At 38.2% G+C, this 26315-nt stretch overlaps 3 protein-coding genes across 9 annotated transcripts; 1 reads left to right on the top strand and 2 right to left on the bottom strand.

Moving 5' to 3' along the window:
* Nucleotides 1-302: 302 nt before the first annotated feature.
* LOC114724739 (helicase-like transcription factor CHR28) lies at nucleotides 303-8312 on the bottom strand. Of its 6 annotated transcripts, XM_028911179.1 has the most exons (14): nucleotides 8084-8312; nucleotides 7563-7616; nucleotides 6492-6644; nucleotides 6217-6357; nucleotides 5741-6085; nucleotides 5424-5659; nucleotides 4521-4592; nucleotides 4362-4439; nucleotides 3347-4259; nucleotides 2932-3062; nucleotides 2505-2726; nucleotides 1628-2188; nucleotides 1146-1355; nucleotides 303-784 (listed from the first exon to the last, which is right to left on the bottom strand). In XM_028911179.1, exons 4-14 carry the CDS (start codon nucleotides 6332-6334, stop codon nucleotides 680-682), a joined length of 2991 nt encoding a protein of 996 aa, XP_028767012.1. In that variant the 5' UTR covers nucleotides 6335-6357; nucleotides 6492-6644; nucleotides 7563-7616; nucleotides 8084-8312; the 3' UTR covers nucleotides 303-679. The 6 variants fall into 6 exon arrangements, with proteins under 6 accessions (XP_028767012.1, XP_028767014.1, XP_028767013.1 ...); XM_028911181.1 differs by lacking the exon at nucleotides 7563-7616 and having other exon boundaries at nucleotides 6217-6347; XM_028911180.1 differs by lacking the exon at nucleotides 7563-7616 and having other exon boundaries at nucleotides 6217-6352.
* A 2218-nt stretch (nucleotides 8313-10530) lies between these two features.
* On the bottom strand, nucleotides 10531-18368 carry LOC114724738 (helicase-like transcription factor CHR28). Its single transcript, XM_028911176.1, has 12 exons — nucleotides 17484-18368; nucleotides 16504-16644; nucleotides 16232-16373; nucleotides 15575-16155; nucleotides 15230-15301; nucleotides 15075-15152; nucleotides 14064-14976; nucleotides 13626-13756; nucleotides 12666-12887; nucleotides 11921-12511; nucleotides 11434-11643; nucleotides 10531-10936 (listed from the first exon to the last, which is right to left on the bottom strand). Exons 2-12 carry the CDS (start codon nucleotides 16612-16614, stop codon nucleotides 10832-10834), a joined length of 3156 nt encoding a protein of 1051 aa, XP_028767009.1. The 5' UTR covers nucleotides 16615-16644; nucleotides 17484-18368; the 3' UTR covers nucleotides 10531-10831.
* A 5711-nt stretch (nucleotides 18369-24079) lies between these two features.
* Nucleotides 24080-26193, top strand: LOC114724774 (high mobility group B protein 7). Of its 2 annotated transcripts, XR_003738350.1 has the most exons (9): nucleotides 24080-24262; nucleotides 24670-24752; nucleotides 24838-24886; nucleotides 24983-25102; nucleotides 25186-25243; nucleotides 25341-25385; nucleotides 25479-25568; nucleotides 25648-25852; nucleotides 25963-26191. XR_003738350.1 is itself a non-coding variant. In XM_028911224.1 (8 exons), exons 1-8 carry the CDS (start codon nucleotides 24141-24143, stop codon nucleotides 25753-25755), a joined length of 675 nt encoding a protein of 224 aa, XP_028767057.1. In that variant the 5' UTR covers nucleotides 24080-24140; the 3' UTR covers nucleotides 25756-26193. The 2 variants fall into 2 exon arrangements, 1 of the variants encoding a protein (XP_028767057.1); XM_028911224.1 differs by having other exon boundaries at nucleotides 25648-26193.
* Nucleotides 26194-26315: the final 122 nt, after the last annotated feature.

The following is a 26315-nucleotide window of genomic DNA, read 5'->3' on the forward strand; positions in this document are numbered from 1 at the left end:
AAAGCAGCTGGGCATGGAGTTTCGTCTTTGATTCTTTCCTTGATTGATACCAACGGTTTACCGTTCTAATTAGTGTGGAAGCGACGCTTTACTGTTGTTGTTTTTGTTCTTTTGAAGCGAGGCTACCTTCCCGTTTATTTCATCAAAAGATCACCAGAATTTCATTCTTTTCACCCAACTAAAAATCTTTATCAAGTCGTCGTCGTCGTCGTCATCATTGTTGTTCCTCTTATCTAAACTGCATGGGAAATATAGCTTCGATTGAATTAACATACTTCAATCCATGCAGCGAGTCTAAGGTATAAAGAATTCTGTAAATATAATAATATAAAAAGAGGAGGTCGGCTGCTCAGGGAAATTTTTCACAGAGAATCAAAATCACTAACTGGTATATTTACAGACAGCTTTATACTACACAGCTGTTGCCGCCCGGGGGGGGGGGGGGACAAAAATGCCCTTTCAGGGCTTCATAACCTATTTTGAGGTAGGACCGCGATAAACCAGCCTTCCCTATCCAATGTCACCGACCCATAAAGGGACACCAAAAAATGCAGTCATATATAACCGAACTGCCCGCCATATCCACCCATCTTCGACTACATACCTTGCTGTCCACAACAAAGCTTGGACTGATTCAGATCATCCAACATGACTGGAACAAAAAGCAAGCACCATTTTCTCAGACCATGAAAAGATATTTTAGGTCATCCACTGTTAGGCGCGTTGCCGTCCCACCGGCTTGATCTTCACCAAAAGCTGATGCGACCATTTTTCTCTTGTCTTCCTGAAAACATGATTCAGCAGAAGGAGCTCAGTTGTAGAAAATGAGTTGTTCCATAAAAGTGATACCGCGGTACGGAAGTGCAAATCCAGATTTGCATGTTGAATAACTGAAGATAAAACAATAATATAACAAAACTCCAAAAGGCACTACATAGAGAAAGCAATGCCAAACAAGGTGATGGCGTGCTCGGAGTTCCACCTGCGTATTAGCTGTATGATGGTCACTTGGGCCACAATAAACCTTTTCTCTTGCATATTTTCAATGAAGATAAAAATATTAAAAGAAAGAAAGAAAAGAAAGGGAAAAGAATAAAAAAAAAAAAGCAAATTACTCTGAACCTTAAACAACTAGAGACTGATACCTGGAGAGCCAATATTCTATCTTCAACTGTATCTTTTATAGTGAGCCGTGTCACAGTAACAGGGCGCGTCTGTCCAATCCTGTGAGCTCGATCAACAGCTTGGTCTTCGGTTGTTGGATTCCACCAAAGATCTAAAAGAATAACATGACAAGCAGCAACCAAGTTCAAACCAAGGTTTCCTGCTTTTAGCGACATCAGCAAGACAGTTACCTGAAACAAATTTCAGTTAGCCAGATATGAAAGAATCCAATACAAATCTTATTGAAACATGACAAATAGGGTGCCATTTGGCAATTTTAACGAGGAGTCATACAAAATCCTACTTCAAAGTGCATCAAGCATTATCATTAAGTTGTTAATGGAATGCCTCGCATTCCACAGTACCTCAGTATCTAAAAAACAAGCTTACATATTAACCAGCTTTAAGGTTTGGTCAAAAATCAAAATATTAAACAGCTGTAGAACTCTTGAGGAGGGCAGACCTCAGGATTAGTATTGAAATCCTTAACGGACTTATCCCTTGCAACCAGTGTCATGGTGCCATCAAGTCTCCTGTATCGAATGCCAGAGTCCTTCAGTGAATCTTCGACCAAGTCCAACATGCTAGTCCACTGGGAAAAAACAATAGCCTTCATTGGTCCGTCAGTTGTGCTCTCCGAACATTTTCTTGTATGCTTTGTAACAATCACATCAGAATCAAAGTCTTCAGTATCTGAAGTTTCAGAAGGCAGTGAATTTCTAGAACGGCCAGAGCAACTCAAATGTAGCTCCAGAATCTCAAGGAGTGCCTTGATTTTAGATGAACCGTAATTACTCTGCAGCACAACTGAATAATCAAGACGTGAATCTGAAGAACCATTATCACGATGGTCACCAGAGATGCAACTTCTCAATGTAGCTTTGGAGAAGACAACATCATCACCAATTTGTTCTTTACAATCAGCAGCCGGGCACATGTTTTCATAACCCGTCAAATGTTCTGATACACACTGATAACAGAAAACATGGCCACACATGGTAACAACTGGATCATCAGGTGTATCCTGTAGAAACCACAGTACAAGAAGAATTAGGTCTCTTACTAAAAACATTTATACTGTCTACTACGCTATGACTAATCAATTACACCTATGTGTTCTAGCCTTCCCCATGCGGGCATCCTAGTACCCTCACCATCTAAGAAACATACAGCACACCAGGAAAAAAAGAATCATATTTTCCACTTACAATCTTAGACATACCATAGGAAAATTGAAACTTGTGATATAATCACAAGGAACAGTAAATCAGTTTCTTCTCGCAATTATTGACAAAGAAGGAAACAAACATAAGAACATCTCGTATCTGCAAAGAACTCACATTGCAAACTTTACATATTGCAAAGGACGCTTCCAAACAATTGAAAAGATTGACTAGCATCTCCCTTGGAAGGGTTCTTGCCATTTCTATCGAATTTTCCCCAACAAAATCAGAACTATAATCTTTAACAAGAAGTGGGTGGTCGCAGGCCTGACGGAGACGTAAAAGCATTAAAAGAATATTTGCATAATTTTGATTGACGGTGCCAGCAGCAGCATATGCCTGCAATGCACAAGCTTGTTATTCCAACATTCTGATGTTTGAATAAACAAAAGGCATTCACAATAATATCCATATAGTTGGTTTAAAACCTCATCAGCAGAATGACATTTACCAGTTTCTATTCATAATAATTCATAACGGTGATAGTAGCAGCACCCATTTCAAATTGTGCATGTTGAAATAAAAACTGAATAGAAAAATCAACCTTAAATTGACTGCGTGACTCTGCTTCCAACTTGGTGTAGAAGTCCCGCTCCTCAATGGAGAAATCCACCTTGTTCAGGTTAACAGTTTTAGGGGGCAGAGTGATTATAGGCTGTCCATCAATCAATGTTCCTAGACAGGCAGAAAGTGAAATTAAAAATATTAAACAAAAAAGAGGACAGGGTCCGCTAACATACAATATCTGTGACTCCACATTCTTGGAAAATTCAGATCAAATGTCAACAGACCAAAATCTTGATGGTTGAAGTGTACTTCAGACATCAAAACTGTGAACTAATTTTTAAAGTTCATATTAAATTACTATAGTTAAGAGGAGAAGCAAGATATTACCAAGGACCTGAACCTATACATATTCAACCCATCCAAAATCAGACAGCAAAGAACTGGCCATTCACCTTTAGTACGACGTAGCATTATAGCCCTAAGAACCGCTTGAAGCTTCTTGTAACCTTGAATAGAATTTTTGGATATCGGCACTTTTATTGTGTTGTAGAATGATTTATATGCAGCATAAGGATCATACTTGAGGAATCTGAAGTAGCTATAAAGGTCTTCAATAGCATTTTGAATAGGCGTTCCAGATAAGCACCACCGTCTTTTGGCTCGAAGGCTGCAGCAAGCTCTAGCCACCTGAGTTCTATGATTCTTTATTGTTTGAGCCTCGTCTAGAATGACCCTGAACCAGCCAACTTTTGCGAGGGCACCAGATGCAGAATCAAAAGAACTGTCAATTCCCTTTTTACCTTTTTTACTCTTTTTATTTGCATTATAAGCCTTTTTCCTCTTTTTACCAAAAGCAAAGTCAGAGGATAACCCAAATTTTTCCCCCATTTTTTCATCAACTTCATCCTCTTCAACTAAAGGTTGCTTTGGAACCTCATTAGTTACAATCGAATATGTTGTGAGAACAACATCATATTTTGCAAGTTCGACAGGATCCTTAGTCCTATTACCCCCATGATAAATCAACACAGAGAGCTTAGCTTCATCTCCTACTTTGTCATCCAACTCCCTTGCCCACTGTCGGAGAACACTGGCAGGGCAAACAACCAGTGTACCAGCAGCTGGTCTTTTCCTGCTAACCACCCTTGTTGAAGATGAACTAACTGATTCAGGCATAGGTTTTATATCATCTTCTTCATTATTTTTAGATTTTTCCACAGTACCACCAGCATCATCATTTTCTTCCTCCTCATCCAAATTTAATGCTTCAGCTTTATGATTGCTCGTCTCATCTGCTTTCGATTTCGACTGCAATGACCTCTGCATTTGTATGAGGGCAATCATCGAAATTGTCTTTCCAAGACCCTATATGAACAAGGCTTTTATGTCAAATGAAACACTTAAATGTATATGTCAAGTCATGTTAATCAAACGAACAATAAAAACACACACTATAAAAATCCGCACCTGATCATCAGCCAGAATTCCCCCCAAGCAATGCAAACTTCTCGTTTCCTTCTGAAGCATCCAAGCCAATGCAATTTTCTGCAACGCACAACAGTTAAAGCTCTAAAACATGTAAACAACCTGACACACAAAAGAATCAGAATAGACAAGACATAAAACCTGATGCCTCAGAAGCGACACAGACATTAAACCATCAGGTAAATTAGCTTCAAATTTTGGCTGGTTGAGGTCCTGTAACAACCAAATTCATTCTCAAGAAAACAAGGTATCTCAAGTGACTGTCGATATTAAAATTAAAAAATAAACATATAAGTAAAGCCCCACAAGGAAACATTGAAATATAATACCAACCACATCTTCATCAAATTACTTATAAAAAAAACTATTATGAGAGTCAACATTTAGTTTTCATTTATGGTTTTGGACATTACCAATCTGGATGCATGGCCATGAGCCAATAGTGACATCACAAAAGTGCCATATTCATGCATGCCTTTGATTCATTATTACTACAAATTAACAGGCAGCCACCCACAAAAGTATGACCAAAGAAAAACAAACAAGGTCCTCAAAAACCTCAACACCAAAGGTAATCACCAAAAAGATTCGTAAAACATGTTACTTAGCATTGAAGATTAAGAAAAATGACCATATCCTGAAATACCATCATAATGTAAGAGATATATGAATCTTGATGACAATTGATTCTTAACTCAACAACCTAATGTCCAGCATATATAAAGATTTCAACACCTTCAAGCAATAAAAGTGACAATTAACATCAAAAGAAAGAACAAAAGGTCATAGCAAGGGGCGCCATAATACCCCTTGTTATATCCAGCATATCCTTTTAGTAAATGTTAATCATCTTTAATAGGCCCAAAAAATCAACTCCAATCATGTATGGCGTATAGGAACAAAAGGGGGAAATAAGTTTAGTTAACATATTTCAGAAGAGATTGTGTTTTAATTATAAATTTCTACATAATAATAGTGGGAATATCTGCATACAACTTTAAGAGCATTGATAATTGATAAATTTAACAACAGCAGTGATAATACCTCCAGTGCCGCCTGATAAATTAGTCTCTCATCATTTTCCGAGGCCCTTTCTTCCCCTGGCCCAGAACGGTATACAGCTTCACTTGAACTAGCTAGCTGTGTGTTCGATATAGACTTTCCATGAATCATAGGCGGAGGAAGAATCCTAATCCCACCATTTTGATACATCACACGTTCATCATTGCCCCTTCCATAGCTATCACGCAAAGTGCTCTGCTCACTGATCATGCTACTTCCTACAACATGAGGAGGATTTTGATAAGCGTCATATATCTGACACCTGCTCACAAGTTCTTTTAAGTTGATTAATCAAGTACCTGGTGCAAAAGACTGAAGAGAAGATGGAAGTGGTTTTGTTGCAGCTGGCAGAGGCGATGACAAAAGGGTCCTCTTCAAAGCTTGTTGGGATGGTATTTTCTCATAATCAGCACCAGAAGATTTAGCAATTCGAGAATTAATTGTCTGAAACTGACTTGTGTTTCCATTCTCGGAAACATTGAAAGATCCATCTCCATATGCAACTCTGCGATTAGGCATATAACCGCTGGACACTGGTTCAGTATAGCGCTCAGATGGTGAATGATTATAAGCACCAGAAGAGCTTGCATTTGAAGTATTTGCCCATCTCGAAGAACTATCAAGTGTAAGCCCTCCCCCATAACCTGCAAATGAGATTAAATACACCATGAAAGTTAATGATTTATAGAACAATTTCATTCTAAGAAAGCTTTCACTAGATTTCACTTCTCTGACTTATTGCAAAACAAAAAGCTTTCACTAGATCTCCACCAACCAGAATTGCTTTCACGAGCAGGCCAACCAGAACGATTTCCATAATTTGGATTTTGTATCTCCTCCAGATCCAAGTCATCATCTGATGAACTAATGTATATACACTCCATCTGAGCCATAAAATCTGAATACCTTTTCTTTCCTTGGCCAACCAGAAATAGAATTGTCATATACTATATCAATTAGCTGTGAAAAAGCATCAAGAATGTCTCTGGACATGACAACGAAAAGAAAGGAATGAAAGCTTCTACGTACAAAAATGTCATTACAACTCACCACGTCTCTACTAGGTTTTGATATTAGGCTAGAAACTGAACCATCTGAAGAAAACAAGCTCTCCAAGGAGAGTTGATGGAATCATGAAAATGGCCCACAAGTCAAGCATTTGTCTGGAGCTTGAACCCCATTCTAGCTCCCTTATTAAGCTACCTATTCATTACCAGAAGTCAGAGAAAAACTCAAAAAATGGAAAGCTAGATCTCATGTGACAAAACAATTACAAATGAATATTATATGCTATTTTTCACTTGCCAAATATTAAAAGAGGTAATGGGGAAAACAAAAATTGAGAAAAAGGCAAATGGCTAAAGAAAATGTACAATTGAAAGACATAGCAGAATTTATAAAATTGACCTCTTAACCCTTATTCACACCGTTGAAACTTAAGGTTAAAACAGAAATATGATGTAAGGGGCAGGCTTGCACACACATGACAGCAACCACCCACATACGAATCTTTACAAGTGTCATTGATGTTGGAAAGCCAAACAACAACAACAAAGCCTTATCCCACTAGGTGGAGTCAGCTACATAGATCACACGACGCCATTGAGCCCTATTCAAAGTCAAATCTTTGGATAAATTGTCAATTGAAAGTTCTCTCTCAATGACTTTATTAAGTGTTGGAAAGCCAAACATCTCCATAAATCTCAAATCAAAATCCCAAACTTTTGATGTGAGACTCGAGTCTCATATTTTATGGATCCTGACATTTCAACACAGTCACAAACACCACAAATTGGCATCCACACAGACAAGAGAAGGGCGATAGCGGAAGATTTTAAATCCAATCATAGAAATCTACTGGGGAAAAAAAAAACACGTGCATATGATCTCCCTCAAGATTCTCCCAGGGAAGAGGGCAATACCAAATCCACCAATGCTTGGAGGAACCTCCCTCTTTTATGTTAAATTGCTTGACTCATCTGACTGGAGTCATTATCCTTAGAAGCGCTTTTCGAAATAATTCATTTTTTAATAAAGAAGGGGAGCTCCAATCCAAACTTCTGATAAAAGGCCTGCTGAAACGCCCCTCACAATAATTAGTCCAAAGGACGCTTAAGTTACCTCAGCACCAATGAAGTCGGATTCCTGGATAACACACCCAACATCCACCTGCAACTGCTAAATCGAACTTCTGGTTCAAATTATTTTTCCTTTCTTTAGTTGCCAACCGGCTAATATATCATCGACTCCACTAAAAATTATTCAAATAATAATAGTTCTCAAACCACGCGACGCACAAACACGATATTACTGACTGCATAAGTTATATACATGCATGGCACTAATGAAGGGAATTCATATTCCAAATGAAAATGGCAGTCAAGAAAGAGAAAGTATAGATCATAGCGTACTTCATATTACACAGAGACCACAAGCACTTCACTTAAGTACTTTGCAAAGGAGGGGGGGAACCACATATAAAACTTCCATAGAAAACCTCAAAAACACAACAAAAAAAGAAGAAGAAGACCATAACGAAACCACCCATACTTCACGTTTAAAGTGGGGGAAATCAACCTCTAACAGAACGAACAAAACCAATGGGTAAAAGGGAACATTTCCAGTGAATTGTTGAGAATTACCTTATGATTTACCAAATGTGACAGAAAGATCGATCCTTTAAAGAGCAAATTGCAGGCTGCATCACTAAACCATACAGTTGAGCCTAGGGTTCCCTCCACTTTAACTTCAAACCTCAGTCAATATAGGGAGGAGGAAACAAATGACGCGGTTGGTTGAGTTGACCCGCGCAAAATCTGATTTTTCTTGAGGGATTAAGCAATGAAGAAAATAATGGAACTTTCGGAAAGAACGATGAAAGCGAATCAGCGCCAAGAAGGACAGAATGCATCAGTTTCCGTTGTCCGCTATTTCCCAGATTTTGTCTATCCTTTTTTTTTTTTTGGTAATATTTTAAATATGTATTTTTTATGCATTTTGGTGTGTCTGTATTGGTTTCATTTCAAATATTGTTTCTAAAATTTATTTAAAATTAATTATTTTTCTATTTGTCCAAAATTTTAACAAGCTTTTAATATTATCCTTGTTTAACAATATTATCCTTGAAATTTATTATGTTACTTTTTTAATCTTAATCTCCGTGTTTAATTGATAAAAAGGAGAAGAAAGTCAAAACAATGAAAGCTATCGGAGGAGGAAATAGCTAATGCCGATAAATTAATATTCTTTTATTTAAATTATCCATAATACTCGTGAGTCTCGTAAAAATAATTTCATTAATTTTTTTAAAAAGTAAAAATAATCCTCCACATTTTTAAATACATACAAATAACTTTCAACCACCAATTACATATCTAATTAAATTTTATTTTTGTGCATATAAAATTATCAAACTTTAAATTACGCGCATCTATCTAATATTTCTAAACTTTAAATTATGTTGCAAATGAGGAAAAAAATACAGTTAATGTTAGATGACTTGTTTGCATAATATGAAAGTTTTAATAGCTCATTCAACTCTTTAGCCAGGGAGGAAGAAACTAAACCTATTTAATTCTTCCTCTCTCCCCCCTTCCTTTTCATTGTTCAATCCCTTTTAATCACATTTTTCTTTTCTTTTCTTATTGTGAAAAAAAAAAACTCATTCCTCACAAATTCGGATAATTAATTTTTTAAAAAATTACGTTTTACGAGGTAAGCACATCTCACATACTAAAATAAAAGGATGAGTTCAATATGCCCTCAGGACAATGTTAAAGAAAATAGTTTAATATGGGCCAGCATTCTTTGTCAATAACATTTCATTACCTTTAATTCTTTGTCAATAACATTTCATTCAGTTCAAAAAAATAGGATCCACAGGAGTAACGGGCTGAGCAATGACTGTCCAGTTCTAAAAAATGACTTTTTATCGACCGTCAAACAGGCGCTCCCTTTCTTGTGACCCAGACCGCAAGTTCGTGAGTTTATTTGTTCCTGATGGGGTATACCCTCACCATTAAAGTCAAGGTTGACGGCGGTGGGGTTTCAATCTTCGACAGGATGCTACAGTAGGTTCATTGTTCCTTTTCTTCTGCGTTTCGAATATGTTCCAAATGGGGTTTTTGCTCGCTTTGTTTCTGTTTAACTTGTGTTCTCAAATTGTGGTGGTTCATTTGTGTTAGTTTTGAACCATTTGATATGAAATTATCACTTTCCATGAGAACGTAGGAGGAGCAGGAGAATGTTGGTGGCTTGGGCCTATTTTTGTGTTTTTATTTTTATACTTGTTTAATTAAATATTACTTTCGGTCTTAATTATAAGAGCTAGTTGACTAATTTAAGAATATTAAGAAAAGAAGTTAAGTTAGTTATTTGTAACAAATATGTATTGTCTATCATAAAATATCCTTACTAATCAAGTGTATTAGTTAGAACTATCATTGTTAGAAGGATTATTTTGAAAATATATATATAAATATGAGAAACAAAGTGAATTTGAGTCTTATATTTAGGAATAACATAAAAATCAAATAAAATTTTATATTAAGGAGCAAAGGTAGTACTAAATAAAATTATTCATTCCAAATAACATACTCCAAACAAATATATGCAGCAAAATACTTTTTTTAAGTGTTGGCAAAAAAAACACTTTTTAAATAACAAAAAAATTATAGGAAGAAAACAAATCACTGACATGACATTTTCAGTAGTGAAAGTGAATCTTCCTTTTTTAATACATATGACATATAATTTCAATCAGAATAATAAAATTATGGGAAAAAATAAAAATTAATAGAACAGTTCGTGGAAAAATACTAATTACTTGCCAAGTTTCCCTGTTCAGTAGCTTTTAAAACACATAATATTCATCACACTTAATTTAATCATACAAAATCCATTTCTAACAATTTTTTAACTATCTTTTCCCTAAATATGAAAAAATATATTCGCAACTAATTCTTTATTCTATTAATCCTTTTCTGCACACGTTCCTGAACCTAGTGATAGATTGGAGTCACCGTGCAATCCGGAATTTTTATGCGACACTTTAGAAGGTCAGGAAAATGACAGTTGCGCAAGGAGAAAATTCACCAACGAATGACGATAATATTAATCAATTAGAATATTTACAGGCAGCCTTACGCTGCATACGTGTTACAGTTATACAGTAACAAATACAAAAGTTGGCCCTGGGCGCTTAAAAACAATTGGCAAGGGGCGACAACCAGGATAAACGCAACCCCACAGGCCAGCATGAGCAAAAGTCAGCAGTCACAAAAAAATGCAGCCGCATATGGGAGTTGCCAATTGAATTTAACAACCAGTCAAAAGATCCGTCTTTGACTCAATACAGGACCATCCAAAATAAAAACCTTGGCGGGAGTGCTTTAGACCATGAAAAGATATTTTAGATCGTCCACTGTAAGGCGAGCTGCAGAACCCCCGCCTGGATCTTCACCAAAAGCAGATGCAACCATTTTTCTCTTTTCTTCCTGTCAAACAGGGACATAAGCAGAATTTATCACTTCTCTATCCGTTATAGTGAGACGCATGCCATAACCACAAAGTAGGTTAGCTCAATAGCTTGATGCTATGGATTGATCTTCCCAAGTCAAAAACTAGTCAAGCGACTTGACTCTTGTAGAGTTCCAAGTTGTGATAGATAAAAATCCCAACTAGTTAAAATGTCATCAACAGGTCTGAATGACCATCCTTTATTCCCTATATGATGGCCACTTCAACGACAATAAACATTGCATTTTGTATAGTTTCGTTCAATAAATATAAAAGAAAGCAATAGTCAAAAAGAATGGGAATAGGAAAAGAAAAAGAGAAGACAACTCTAACTTCAAATCACCCCCATTACCGCACCGGCTACAAAGCTTCTCAGATGATCCCCATTTGCCCTCGAGAAAATCCAACTTTTACACAAATTATAGTCATATTTGGAAAGCAAACCAAAATTCAGCTAAGAAGTTGAGATTGATACCTGGAGAGCCAATATTCTATCCTCAACAGTATCTTTTATGGTAAGCCGTGTCACAGTAACAGGACGGATCTGTCCAATTCTATGAGCACGATCAACAGCTTGATCTTCAGTTGTTGGATTCCACCAAAGATCCAAAAGAATAACATGGCATGCAGCAGCCATGTTTAAACCAAGGTTTCCTGCTTTTAATGACATTAGCATGACGGTCACCTGAAACCAACTCCAATGAGTCAGGCATCAAAGAGTTGAAGACAATCCTAACTGAAACACTATGAAAAGGTACAGGATGTCATTAGGCCATGTAACTAATCACATTAGTAGACCTACCCCCAGTTGAACCCAATAATGCTTAAAATATGATCCACGAGTAAAATTAATGCAGCTACGCAACATGCCGCTTCAAAGTGTATCAAGCATTATCATACAGCTGTTATTTAAATTTTAAATACAACAAAAGTCAACTTCAAAAAGGTTAGGGATTGCTAACCTCAGGATCAGTACTAAACTCCTTAACAGCTTTATCCCTTGCAGCCAACGTCATGGAGCCATCTAGTCTCCTGTACGGGATGGAGAACTCTTCCAGTGCATGTTCAACTAAGTCCAACATGCTAGTCCACTGGGAAAAAACAATAGCCTTTATTGATCCTTCAGTTGAGCACTCTGAATATCTTCTTGTGTATTTTGTAGGACGAACATCTGAACAGAAATCTTCATCATCTGAAGTTTCAGAAGATGAATTTCTGCTGCACCCTGAGGAACTCAGTCTGTCAGAACCAGGACTCTTCACTTTACAATATAACTGCAGAATATCAAGGACTGCTTTGATTTTAGATGAACAGTAATTTCTCTGCTGTGCTACTGAATAATCAACGTGATGATAACTTGCAGAACTAGCATCACCAAGGCCACCAGAGATGCCACTTCTTAGAGTAGATTTGGAGAAAACAACATCATCACCAATTTTTTCATTGCAATCAACGGCAGGGCAGATATTCTCATAGCCAGTCAAAAATTCTGACACACACTGATAACAGAAAACATGGCCACACATAGTAACAACTGGATTTTCAGGTGGATCCTGTAGAAACAACAGTACTAGAAGAATCAGCCAAGTCTCTTTTTTTACAGTGTTTACTAATCTATGACAAAATAACTAAAAAATCCAAAGCGAAAATGCTAGAATATGTAATAGCCATGGCAATAAGAAAATCTCATATCAGTAATAAACTCACACTGCAAACGCCACATATGGCAAAGGATGTTTCCAAGCAATTAAAAAGATTAATCAGCATCTCCCTTGGAAGCATTTTCGCCATTTCAACTGAATTTCCCCCAACAACATCAGCACAATGATCTTTAACAAGATATGGGTGGTCACAAGCTTGACGGAGGCGCAAGAGCATTAGTAGAATATTTGCATAGTTTTGATTCACTGTACCAGCAGCAGCATATGCCTGTGGTTTATAAGCAAGTTATTTCAAGATTATGTTGAAATACCGCCCAAAATATTGCACTAAATATTATGAGCATTTCACCCCTGAAACAAGGTGAGAGTCCAAATGGAAAAACCAGAATATGAGGCCTTACCCAAAAACTACACCTGTAAAAAAAAATGTTTAATTGCAAGTTTTGCATGTCATAGAAACTAGTGAGTAAGAAAGTAAGCTAAAAACAGGACAGGCCAATTAAAATAATATGGACAAATATCCAACACATTGTGATAGACAAAGACATAGCTAAGAAACTAACAAAATTATCTGTGGTGATAAGATCAACAAACGGCATTGATAGATGTGATGGGCAACCCAAAAAAGCAATTTAGGCGATGAGACAAAAGTGCATAAGAGTCAGCATATCAGATGGGGATTTCTTCACTCAAACATAGAAGTTTGAAATTTTTAAGAATAAATTTATATAAGCTGCAGATTAATGATATCTAAGTGTTGCAGCTCAGGAGGACCAGACTCAGAAATAAGTTTAAAGCCATCTTAATTTCAATAATTGGCCCTAAGAAATATTATACATATATGCTTCGCAGTATAAAATTACACAACATTGAGTATATTTTGAGTGACCATAAAAAATAAATAACAAACATACAAGGCATTTAAAATCTCCTCAGCAAACAACATTTTACTCACAATTCAAAAAGAATATTTCAATACAAGATAAATAATTCAGCGAAGACAAACCTTAAATTGAGTTCGTGAATCTGCTTCCAGCTTGGTGTAGAAGGCCCGCTCCTCGATGGAGAAATCCACCTTATTCAGCTGAATTGTTTTAGTTGGCAAATTAACTATAGGCTCCCCATCAATCAATGTTCCTAGACAGGCAAAAAATTTAATTCATAAAACAAAATAGGCCCATAGACACCACCCTATTGTATATGCGCCTCCAAGTTCATGGAAAATCCACATCATGTCAACAAAGCAAAACCTTAATGGATGAAATGGTATTTCTTTCCACTCCCTCAGGACAGCTAACGTATTGGAGAACACTTGGAAAAGAACAAATGTCAAAATAAATGCATTCCACATATACCTAGCTAGTTAACAGAAGATCAGCACAGATATTTTATGCTTTGAATATATCAAACAGATAAATCAAAACCCAGAGATAAGATCATTCACCTTTTGTACGACGTAGCATTATAGCCCTCAGAACCGCTTGAAGCTTCTTGTAACCCTGGATAGAATTCTTGGATATTGGTACCTTTATTGTGTTGTAGAAAGACTTGTATTCAGCATAGGGATCGTACTTCAGAAATCTGAAGTAGCTATACAATTCGTCTATAGTATTTTGAATTGGAGTACCAGATAAACACCACCTTCTTTTGGCTCGAAGGCTGCAGCAAGCTCTAGCCACCTGAGTTCTATGATTCTTTATCGTTTGAGCTTCATCTAGAATAACCCTAAACCAACCCACTTGTGCAAGAGGGCCAGAAGCACAATCAAAAGAACTGTCAATACCCTTTTTACCCTTTTTACTCTTTTTACACCCATCATAAGTCTTTTTCCTCTTTTTACCATAAGAGGACTCAAAGGATAACCCAAATTTTTCCTCATATCTTTCATCAATTTCATCCTCTTCCACTAAAGGTTGCTTTGGAACTTCAGTAGTCACAATAGAATATGTTGTGAGAACAACATCATAATTAGCAAGTTCAACAGGATCCTTTGTCCTATTACCCCCATGATAAACCAACACAGAGAGCTTAGCTTCATCGCCAACTTTGTCTTCCAGTTCCCTCGCCCACTGTCGGAGAACACTAGCAGGGCAGACAACCAGTGTACCAGCAGCTGGTCTTTTACTACTTAGCACCTGTGTTGAAGACAAACTAACCGGTTTAGAAGGTTTTATATCATCAGCTTCTTTGTTCTTTTTAGATCGTTCTACAGTATCATTGCCCCTGTCATTGTCATCGTCCTCATCCAAATTTAGTGCCTCAGCTTTATGCTTGCACGTCTCATCTGTTTTTGATTTTGACTGCAAGGATCTCTGCATTTGTATGAGGGCAATCGTCGAAATTGTCTTTCCAAGGCCCTATTTGCACCATCCCTTGATGTTAAAGCAAAAACAGATCTCCACAAAGAAACAAATAATATAATCACACAAGAAATACTGAAATAAAAAAAACTCACCTGATCATCAGCCAGAATTCCTCCCAAGCAATGCAAACTTCTGTTTTCCTTCTGAAGCATCCAAGCCAATGCAATTTTCTGCAATATATTACAGTTAAAGCTTGAAAACGTCTAAACAGAACGGCAAACTAAAAACAAATAGGCAAGACATAAACCTGATGTCTCATAAGTGATACAGACAATAAACCATCAGGTAAAGTAGCTTCAACCTTTGGCTGATTGAGGTCCTGCAACAATCAAGTTCATTTTTAAGAAAAACGATGCATCACACTCTCCTAAAAATAATATTCTTTTTTATGAAAAATTAAGATTCTAGAAACCAAGTAACACTGAAACACACAACACCCAAATCGATATCCACAACTAGAGAAGTTTACGCATTGAGAACACATAAATTGTCATGAGCGTGATTATATAAGGTATAATTGTACTTAAGATATACCATACAACTTAAGAGCGCCAAATAAATAAAATTTAACAAAATAGGCAGCAGGTAGTACCTCCAATGCTGCCTGATAAATTAGCCTTTCATCAGTTTCAGAAGCCCTTTCTTCACCTGCTCCAGAATGATTTTTAGATTCACTCGAACTAGGTAAATGCATAATAGGGAGGTTTTTTCCGTGCATCAAAGTTGGAGGAAGAATCCTAATTGCACCATTATAGTGGTTCCCAGGGGTATCATGAATCTGGCTCCTGCTCATGTTATCTTTTAAACCGTTCAACCTAGTATCTGGTGAAAATGACTTGAGAGAAGGTGGAAGAGGCCTTTCAGTAGATGGCTGGAGATATGATGGAAGGATCCTCTTTGATGCTTGTTCAGATGGCATTTTCCCATAATCAGCACCAGTGTTAGCCATTCGTGAACTGACTGTCTCATGCTGATTTGTTTTTCCATTCTCTGAAAAATTGAAAAATTCATCTCTTTGTGTTACTCTGTGATTCAGTGCATTGTTGCTAGACCAAGGTTTAGCACTGTGCTTGACTTGTGAGTGATTATAAGCTCTTGAAGAGCTTGCATTCGAAGTATTTTCCCATTTAGAAGAACCATCCTGCTTAAGCCCTCCACCAGAGTCTGCAGAAACTACATAGACAGTCAAAACTAAAAGATTGATCGTGAAATTTCATTATAGGACAGCTTTCACGAGAGATTCACCCACCAGCATTACTTCCTCTAGCAGCCCATCCTGGGAGGTTCCTATAATTAGAGGTTTCTGTCTCCTCCAACTCCAGGTCATCATCTGATGAACTAATATATATAGAGTCCAGTTGAGCCATGAAGTCTAGATAACCTTCTCTTTCCTTAACCAACAAAGAAAGAAAACCATTAACTATTAATTCATGTTGCTGTAAGAAACCATCAAGAATATCTCCTGACTTGACAACGAAAGGAGAGGGAAAATCTTCTCCAAACAAAAATGCCCTTACTCACCACGTCTCTGTGGGGTTGTGATATTAAGCTAGAAACCCAACCGCCTACCAGAGAACAAACTCTCCAAGTTGAGTTGATGAATTCACGGACATTATCCAAATTGTGGAGCATCGACTTGGAGCTTGAACCACATTCCAGCTCCTTCATTAAAAGAACTACTCATCACTATAGGCAGGAAAAGCTTAAATGAAAGTGAAAGAAGATATCAACTTAAAATTCCAGTACAAGAGAAAAACCCGTTGTGGAGAAGGGAGAAAGGGAAGGGAGAAAACAAAATATATGATTGCAAGACTGAATGACGATGAGCAAACAACACCGACCTCTATCTCTAACTATTACGTCGCGATCATGCCAAGACAGTTAAAACTTTTACTTTGGGTCCCTAAACATGAAAACTCCCCAGAATTTCTCAAAAAGTCTTTGAACTGATTTATCTATCGATATATTGATAGCTCCATTTCCGTACTACCAATATGTTGCTTTGATAACAGTAAACCAATCAATGCCTGGAGCCTCCTCCCCCTTCTATAAACCAAACTGCTCCGATCAGCTCGTCCCATCAAAGAGGTGGGGCTCGGACCAAACCCATGATAAAAGGCCTACAGAAATCCTTCTCTCAATAAAGAGTCAAAAGAACCCAGAAGGCTCGGCAGCAGAAAGGTCAGGTACAGGGGTAACGCTGCCAATCTTTATTTCTTATCACCCGCCGTCAATCATCGTGTCTAGTATAACTAACTATATGTATCCAACACGGAAGCACAAATACAGTTATCACTATAAAATTAGGTGCATGCATTAGCACTCAACCCAGAAGGACAATGACAATCGTGAAAAATGAGAGAAGCTAAGCGTCGGCAATATATCATATCGTCATCAAAATAGCAGAAATCACAACCAGAGTCATTCAAGTAGTTCCTTGAAAACAGAGGGAAATGAAGAATTTACATCTAATAGTTGAGAATTAAATTACAATGGTTTACCAAATGTCATGGAAAAGTTCGTCAAAAGAGAGCAATTTGTGAGATGAACAGAAAAACCATAAACTGGAGAGTCGAGACCGAGGACTAGGGTTTCCTTCACTTTCCCGCCAAAACGCGACCGCCGGGGCAAGAGGAGGAGACGGAGTCTGGATCACGGGCACATCGCTGTGCACTCCCCCATTAATCGGCCCGTCCGATTCATCTGCCCCATTAATCTGTCCGTCCATTCGTCTACAGTGAAGGATGAGCCCTGTCAGGGATTAGAGTCAAAACGACGTCGCTGCATGCCACCCAAGGTGAATATCAGCCGTTAATTAAGTGTGATCTTAGACTCTCCCCCCAAAACCAACTCGGGTCGGCAGTTCCAGCACTGTGTTCATCTTCTTCATCTGGCTAGGCCGGGTATGCGCTGGTGGGAAATTTTCAGTTCTACGTACTATGGTCTTCGATGAACAATTGGGTGTTTTTGGTAGATTCGCGTTTCATTCCTAGGAATTCTAAAATGAAGAATCAATGAATGAGGGGTTCGAACACAACTTAATTTCGAATCCGGTGCACAAGCAAACTGCATCGGCTCACTGCAAGGGTGTACACGATTCGTCGTTTCCCAGATAGATTTAGATACATGGATATATAGTTTGATTTACGAACGATCACTGAAAACAAAAATATATATGACTGCACAATAGCAGAGGAAAAAATCCCCAGTTTTTTTACTGCCATTCTTTCTCCAGTGACTTGAAAGAAAAATTCCGTTGCTTTTGTGGTTCACTGCTATGCTTAACTTGTTGGACATGGATTCATAAGACATCCCTACTCGTTTTCATTGAAGAGGGAAGAACGCGAGACTGATCGGCGATCAGGGGATGACGCCGCAGCAAGTAACGGAATCAAGGATGGGACCTTTTCGAGGATTCCGTGCGTTAAAGGTCAAAACTATATTTAGATTGCGTTTGAAAAATATGACAAATGCTTTTTGGACCCAAAAAAGTGTCTTGCAAATGTTTATATAAACATCAGGTATTGATTCTCCAGTACGCTGCGTACGATGTCAATGAAGGGCATGATGATGGAATAATGATTTTTGACATAACACTAATGAACTAATTTGAAAAAAGTAAAAAAATTTGTTAAATTAGTTATTTACAATAAATATATGTTGTCATCTCTACAATATTCTCATTAATTATGTGTAATAATTATAACTACTTTAAACAAAAAGCTAGATAAATAGATTAAGATCTTATATTTATAGTTAAATTGAGATTCAAACTAAGATCAAATATATTAAAGTTAAGAATGCGTCTGTTGCGTTAGGAGATGAAATGAACGTGTTTGACCAAACACACAAATAAATAAATAAAAAGCGATCCTAGGATGATTTGTTTCAGCCTTGATACGCGTATTTGAATAATACAATGAGGATTTTAAGCTGGACAAAGACCACAGCATGATCCAAACACCTCAACTCGTGTTCCTGTTCCGCGAAACCTGACACTTGAGAACGATACAGGATACTGACAAACTTGACACACAGATTAACTATTTGCATATAATATAATGGTAAATTAATGTTCAACACGGACGGCTTTGACGGAATGCTCCTTCCTACCCCAAAAAAACAAAAATGTTAGAACTAGACTACTTAGTCAGGATCGCCATCGCCAATTTTAAATTTCTGCTCCCCATTCATTCTCACAGAGCCAATGTTCGTGCAAAGTGCTGCATAAAAAGTCGTCACAGAACCCTGTACAAGCACAAGAACAGGAAAAAAAAAAACCAATAAAGACATCTCTAAATAAAAGTATCTGGTCTCCATACGTCCAAGTCCAAATGATAGTGAAATTTGAGGCCAGCCATGATACTTCACCTTGCTATAAGGATCAGCCTTGCGAGACGTGTTGTGTCTTTCCACACTTGCCAAACATGTGTCTGTCTCCACACTCTTTTCATCTTCAAACGTTGAAAAGAGCTAGCAGATACAATAACATTTTTCACTGTTTCTTACGTGGATGACTGTTTTTGGGGTGCACACGCGAAAGGCTGAAACCCCCACCAGCTTTATTGCAGAGAGAGAGACAAGAAGGCTTTAGGGTTTGCAAACTCAAAGGGACAAAGCGCCTACAGCGACGCTTCATCCTCCTAACGACACGCTTCTGTGTGAGCCTGCGGACGCATTAACTTGGTTGAAAACTACTTGACCATCTTCTTCTAACTGTGACCTACCTTTCTGTCTCACTGCTTAAAGCAAGTAACCGGACAATATGGAGTTATGTTTGAGGGCAATTTTATTATGCACAGTTTCATTTCATCTCTTTTGGTTCTCTCTTAAAAGTTAAGACGCTCCATTCCTACTTCGATTTTTGAAAGCTCCTGTAGCCATCACTTCCAGCCTCTGATGCTCACTACACACCATATTTATCTGCCAACTGTTTTCCTTTTTCTTTCTCGCCATCTTTTGATCTCCAGCGCAGCTTTGGATGATACACATCCATGTGTGATATATATAACTTGTAAGCCTCGCTCGCATGCATGGATGTAACAGTGTTTTCCTTTTTTGAGACTCGAGTTTCGGAATATGGATCGCTTCAGTTTTTTTTTAATACCCCTTTTAAAAATTTGAAAGAACTGTACTTAAAACTAGTTAATTAGTGTGGTGACTAAGATCTAAGACGATGGGTAGAGCTGACCTTAGCCAGGCATTGACATTTAGTGATGATGGTGGTGGCAAGAAGGAAGGAGTTTTGCAGCATGGGATTCCTGTGGCAAGAGAAGGCTATTGTGTCAGTAAGTGGGGTAACAGCAGACAAGGGAAGGTTATCAGTTATGGTCAGGGTAGTAAATGTTTGATTCCTTTTTATTATTCTGCAATTATTTACCTTCTATGTTCTGTTCGTGTCCATTATAGCCGCCCTTACTGTGCCTTCCTTTTTAACTTAATTTATTATTATTCAGTATTATTCCTTGTATCTATAACGTGCCTCATCATGACCACGTTATTGATCTCGATCGATTTTAACCGATTGGTCGGTGTTGCTTTCGCCAGAGCTCAATGCTCCTTTTATTTATTAGGATTCCCATTCATCAAATACTGGCCGATCACTCCCAGATCGGTAAATGTGTTGAATAATTTGACACTATCACTCTCGATCAATGTATAACATAGGCGGTCAAAAAATGTACAATAATTAATCATTTTAACCTTTCATTTTTTTTTTTGGGCAAACCGAGCGTGTAAATTTTTAAAATCCCATAATGTAGATCCTTTTCTCCTAATTAATTACAAATTATATGGCCTGATAACCTAAAACCGATGCCTGAAAAAAGTTTGAATAATCTAGTAATTCTTGAAGTTGAAAATCTAAACATCCATGAACTCTTACCCATTCTCATAATTTATTATTTATCAGACGAATAAATGATTCTAAAAACTTAATGTACGGAATGAGCAGTGACAAACAGGAAACGACGCAAAATTGGGGATGGGGGAGGCAGGTAGAGCAGAGCGGGAGCAAAGAAGGAGAGGAATGTGACTGTGACGGCTGGATTGGGGCCCACTTGTCTCCAAGACCTGTCGTCGAAAGCAGACCCTCCCAACCTTCCGCACAACAACAACAATAATAATTCTAAAAATCTTCCGCCCACACCCTCTCCTAACATCTGCATGCTTGCTAATTGCTGATATTAGTGATCCTGCTGGAGTTACCAACATTAATATTCATCACGAATTGTTAGCCCAAAAAAAAAAACGCTTTAACGGATGATTTTGACACCTGCAAAATTCAACATCCTTCTGTTACACTGTTCACCTGAAGATATTAAAAGGGTGTAATCATAAATCCCCCCCCCCCGGGGGCGAAATATAGAGCCACTCTCTTAACAAATTTCAGTCAAAGCTGCGATTAATGAATTCTGTGTGTATTTGCGCCCCTTTTATTCAAAAAAATCAACGAGACAAAAGTGAAGGACAAGAAAAGGGACATAATTGGAAAGAAAATCGAATCCAGTGTGATCTAATCATACGTCCATCAAATCTCAAGCAAGGGAATCCATCAATCAGGTCACACACAGACGAAGACAGGCAATCATGCACATTGGTGTTTCTCAGCTTCGCTTCCGCCTCCTCAAGATTTTGTTTCCCTTTCACCGAGATACATGTGATGTGCCAAAATAACTGGGAATTCCACTGAAACCTTTCGTCTCTGTTCAGTTGATGACATTATTATTAGCAGAAGAGATGCTGTGCTCAAGTAGGATTAAAGAGGGGGAAAAGAAGTGAGCAAACCACGTGAGCTGGATGTGAACACAGTAAGATGACATATTATGCAGTATTGGCTTGTGTTGGGAATAAAATTTTGCAGATCAGTTTAATATTTAGAGTCCATTTGAATTAGTCATGAATAATAAATTCTACATTATACAAAGTGGATATATATATAGGAAGAATTTTATTCTGTAAAATGTGGAGGTACCTTCTTTTTTCTTTTTAAATTCCTTCAAACTGACCCTTATTTACACAGTTAATGTGAAACCCTGTTTTATCCGAATGAGAGTGGAAAGGCGAGAGAGACGGAGAGAGAGAGTGTGAAAGGGCCATTCCATGCTCGCTGTGGGAAAGGGGAATGCCCTTTTTTGGGGCGATTCTCTGAGAGCCCACAGCAGCGACAGCACAGTGGAGAGAGCAAACCTAGCTGCACCAATGCCTCCCTCGTTTCCTGCCACTCCTCACCTAACCCCCCCTCCCTCTGGCTATAATATAATAGCCTTTCCTTTAGAAACACAGCAATCAAATCCCATAAAGCCACCCCCTCGGTCAAGTCTTTCTTCCCGAAAGTCCTTCTCACTCGCCTCTCATCCGTCTGCACATTTCGAAGTACAGAATAGAAGGGATTAATGGGTGTGAATGTGAAGAGTTGCTGCTGCTGCTTGAAGCTCTCAAGGTGCTTGTGCGTGGCAAGAGGAGGCTGAGGAGCCTGTTTTGGAAGGTTAGAGCAGAGCTTAAGAGGCAGACGAAGTCTGGCTGCTGCCGCAACAACAAGAACTTCAACTTCCACTATGATCCTTTTAGTTACTCCCTCAACTTCGACGATGGCAATTTTGGCTTCTTTTGCTGACTCCACTGAGATTCATCACCCCAACTTGCTGCTCAACCCTCACTTATTTCTTCCTGTTTTTGTCGCCTGTTAGCTTCCTTGTTTTCTTCTTTTGGGGATGGCTTGTGCTTTCTTGTGCGAACCGGGGACAGTGAGATTCACATTCCTCGTGTATTACTACTGCCCTACTCATATACTGTCTCTCCCTGCCATGCCAGACAACTTGTTCTGTTTCTCGAAGAATGGAACGAAGGAGATGGGTTTTGGAAAATGCTCAAAGTCTTATCTTGCCATGCACTGTTGTGATATTATTATAGTTTTTAAAAGTATGCAAAGAAGCGAGAAGGCTAAGACTGAGTTCATCCTGTTCTTCAATGATGGTTTTTTTGTTTTGTTTCCTGGGGTCTATCCTGCATCTGCCGGTGCGTCTTTTTCTTCGACAAGGCATTGCTGCTTGTTTTTGTCTTAGAATTATGGCATACGTGGTAGTCGGCGCCATGTACTCATATCTACTTTGTTGATTCATGAACTTTGTTCTGGCAATGCACGTCTAAAAGCCTTAGTTTGTACTTAATGCAAGCGAATATAGCTTGTCAATCATGAACTTGCTCTGTTGTTAGTGTCCTGAGGGAAGGGGACTTGTTGGAAAACAAAAAAAATAAAAAATTAAAGGATAGAAAAAATACTGATGAATGCGGCAGGGGTTGGGGTCAAATTCTAACTTTCTAGATGGGGTAAAAATTAAAAAAGAAAATCAATATATTGTAACGGTCCCCCCCCCCCAAAAAAAAAAACCCAACCAAATACACACTTGGCATTAGAGAGAACTTATCTGCAACCCATTATGCTACAGATTTACTGGATCTTGTTCCACGTAATCAAGGGTAAATAACACTCATAAAATATTTTTACCGAAAGCTGTATTGACTCAAGTAATTTTTAGATGATAAATTGAAAATTCGCATTCCCAAGAAAGACAGTAAAAATTAGATTTCGATGAAAAATAAGAGATAAAAGAAAATAACAGTGATAGAATAAAAGATACATGGAATATGGAGTATAGATCTGTGGGCAAGGGCAAATACATGTTATGAGCTCCGATTTTGTTTTTTAAATTAATAAAAAGCACATCTTGTTGTGGTGACAAAAAGGCCTTTTGCATGACAGCTTGGTTTTGGATATGGGCCCGTAAACATGTGTAGAGCCCGAAAGCCGACCGGGAATACCAGGGTCCATAGCCAGATTGACCAGAAGAAAAATTCAAATCCAAAATACCATCAAATCTGTACTGTACATGATAGCAAAGTGCGGTAATGGAGGGTCATGAGAGTGCCAGGTCATGGATCCACGTGAAAATGGGGATGCAGAGCGCGGGTCTGGAAAACGAATATAAGCTTCTTTGGCGCTAAAACCAAAAAATCACAATTCGCATTTCCCACCTCGCCGCTTCCAATTTCTCCGTCTGATATATACCCACCCGGTTGCTTACCCATTTCGCCCTCAGCAGCACTTGCTCTCGCTCTTTTGAAGAATCGCATTCTGAAGCAGGCGGAAAGCATTCGAAATGGCGGGTGGAAAATCAATCAGGTCGAACCCGTCACAGGCTAGAAAGAGAGTTGATGCTGTCGATTCTCGCGCTGCTAATGGTCTTGTCCGCGCCAAAGATGGCAGTGCTTTTGCCAAATGGTTTGTTTCTTTCTCCTTACTCCCAACGCTCTTAATCAGTCTCTTGGAGTTTCGTTCGGTTGCATGCCGTATCGATGTTTGTCTCTTCCCTATTCAGATATTGCTTGGTTGGGCTTCACGCATTTATATCTGCTGTCTTCACTTCGAACTATGTGATTTTGTTGATGAATTGTACTTTGCGTTATCTAACGTGATATTCGGTGATTTCAAATTCTTTGGTTACTGTTCTTTGATGATCTTACTGTGGAATCATGCTTGTAATCCTGCTTCGTCGCTATGGTCATGGAACATGATTGGACTGAGTTGTGTTTCCATCGTATTCTGTGGGAATCTTAATTTGTAACACTCCTTATGATGGTCCCGGAAAATTGATTTTATTCTTTATGATGACGGTGTTTTCATTGCAGTGAAGAGTGCAACAAGAATGTTCCTGCGGCCCTCATCAACATGCATAGTTGCAGCCTTGATGCTAAAATTAAAATGAATCTGGGTATTATATCAGTTTCAACATTGTGTTGCATAGTTTATCCTATTAGTCAATGTCTGCTCATTGATTTGAATTTTCTCTTATTCAGAAGCGCAGGTTGTGGAAAAGCCTGCTGAGGTCAAGAAGCCAACGGAGAGGTGAATTGGGTTTCTTGGTCATGTCTTCAGTTTTTCCATAACCATTTAATATGCTTCTGCTCACTCGCTATATGTTGTAATTGGGAATTTGTTTAGGAAGAAGCCTAAATCAAGTGAGCCTAAGGCAAAAAAGGCCAAGGTGGAGAAGGAGAAGGGGAAGAAGGGCAAGGATCCTAACAAGCCCAAGCGCCCTCCTACAGCCTTCTTTGTCTTCCTGTTAGCACTCCCTCTCCCATGCATTATCATTAATGTTGTGCTTATCTTTGATTGTTTTAATGAGTTTGAAACCTTTGTTGCAGGGAAGAGTTTAGAAAATCTTTTAAGGAGGCAAATCCTGATTCAAAGGATGTTAAAAGGGTAATGAGACTTAACAAACAGATAACAATTTTCTTGTTCATTCGGTCAATTCATGCTGGGATTTGCTAACTAGCGTCCTTTTTGAATGGTAATCTAGGTTGGTAAGGAGGCAGGAGAGAAGTGGAAGTCCTTGTCTGACGAGGTGAGTGAAAGATAATTCCCTTGATCAATTTCATTTACCTATTTGACAATTTGATGTTTATCAAGCCTCATCTTATGTTCATAATCGGAGCAGGAGAAGAAGCCTTACGTGGACAGAGCTGCTGAACTGAAGGCAGAATACGAAAAAGCATTGGAAAGTTATAATGCCGCAGAAGACAGAGCTGTATGGTTTTGTTGCTTGAGTTGATATTATTGATTTGATTATTTGTTCTTTTGTCTGAAAATGTGTATCTTATTTTCAGGATCAAGAGGGATCTGATAAGGAGGATGCGGTTGAGGAAGCTGGTCAAGAGGAGTCCGAGAAAGATGACACGACAAAGGAAAATGAAGAGCTCACTGATGAGGAGTAGCGGGACATGCTTACTGTGTACACTAGAAAAATTACCTGAATGCTTGCTGTAGGGCTGTAAATTTGGAAATATGTCGGGGGAAGTTTTTATTTAGATGGTAGGATTGCTATTTTGCGACTTCAAATGCAAAATGATTTTGGGATTTTCTCCATTGAAAAATTCTTTTAAATCATAGTTAATTATAACATGGTTCCTGGTTTTCCACAGGCTGAAAGGGTCATGTCATTCGATTTTGCCTTTTGCCACCTAACCTTTGGTAGAATTTGTGTCGAAGCCACTGATAGTTTGGTTGGACTGCATCATTATGTTTCGATGATACTGGGTGCTGGAGCGATATTTCTTTTCCCGAATCTAAGATTTTTTGAAGGGAAAAAAGAAAGATGAAATTACTGAGCTTTCATTCTCATGGCATATGTTTTTTCTGTGGAACGTGCGGTCGTTAACAAGATCAAATTATCGGGTTTTTCCCCATGGTTTTAATTATCAATTGTCTTAAAAACTTAATCATTATTCAAGTCATAATCATCTGGATAAGAATAAGATGCAATGGGGCCTTGGAG

The sequence above is a fragment of the Neltuma alba genome, unplaced genomic scaffold, assembly GCF_004799145.2.
Source record: "Neltuma alba isolate B1F8T4 unplaced genomic scaffold, ASM479914v2 tig00012197_pilon, whole genome shotgun sequence".
Classification (NCBI taxonomy): domain Eukaryota; kingdom Viridiplantae; phylum Streptophyta; class Magnoliopsida; order Fabales; family Fabaceae; genus Neltuma; species Neltuma alba.

Coding starts and splice junctions, on each gene's coding strand:
- LOC114724739 (XM_028911182.1), bottom strand. CDS start 6,334: ATGGCTCAGATGGAGTGTATATACATTAGTTCATCAGATGATGACTTG. Junction 5,660..5,740: donor TCTTCAGTCTTTTGCACCAG/GTACTTGATTAA, acceptor CTCATGTTGTAG/GAAGTAGCATGATCAGTGAG. Junction 2,727..2,931: donor AGTCACGCAGTCAATTTAAG/GTTGATTTTTCT, acceptor TGTGCATTGCAG/GCATATGCTGCTGCTGGCAC.
- LOC114724738 (XM_028911176.1), bottom strand. CDS start 16,614: ATGCTCCACAATTTGGATAATGTCCGTGAATTCATCAACTCAACTTGG. Junction 12,512..12,665: donor CCATATGTGGCGTTTGCAGT/GTGAGTTTATTA, acceptor TTGTTTCTACAG/GATCCACCTGAAAATCCAGT. Junction 11,644..11,920: donor AGTTTAGTACTGATCCTGAG/GTTAGCAATCCC, acceptor AGTTGGTTTCAG/GTGACCGTCATGCTAATGTC.
- LOC114724774 (XM_028911224.1), top strand. CDS start 24,141: ATGGCGGGTGGAAAATCAATCAGGTCGAACCCGTCACAGGCTAGAAAG. Junction 24,753..24,837: donor TAAAATTAAAATGAATCTGG/GTATTATATCAG, acceptor TCTCTTATTCAG/AAGCGCAGGTTGTGGAAAAG. Junction 25,386..25,478: donor GGAAGTCCTTGTCTGACGAG/GTGAGTGAAAGA, acceptor TAATCGGAGCAG/GAGAAGAAGCCTTACGTGGA.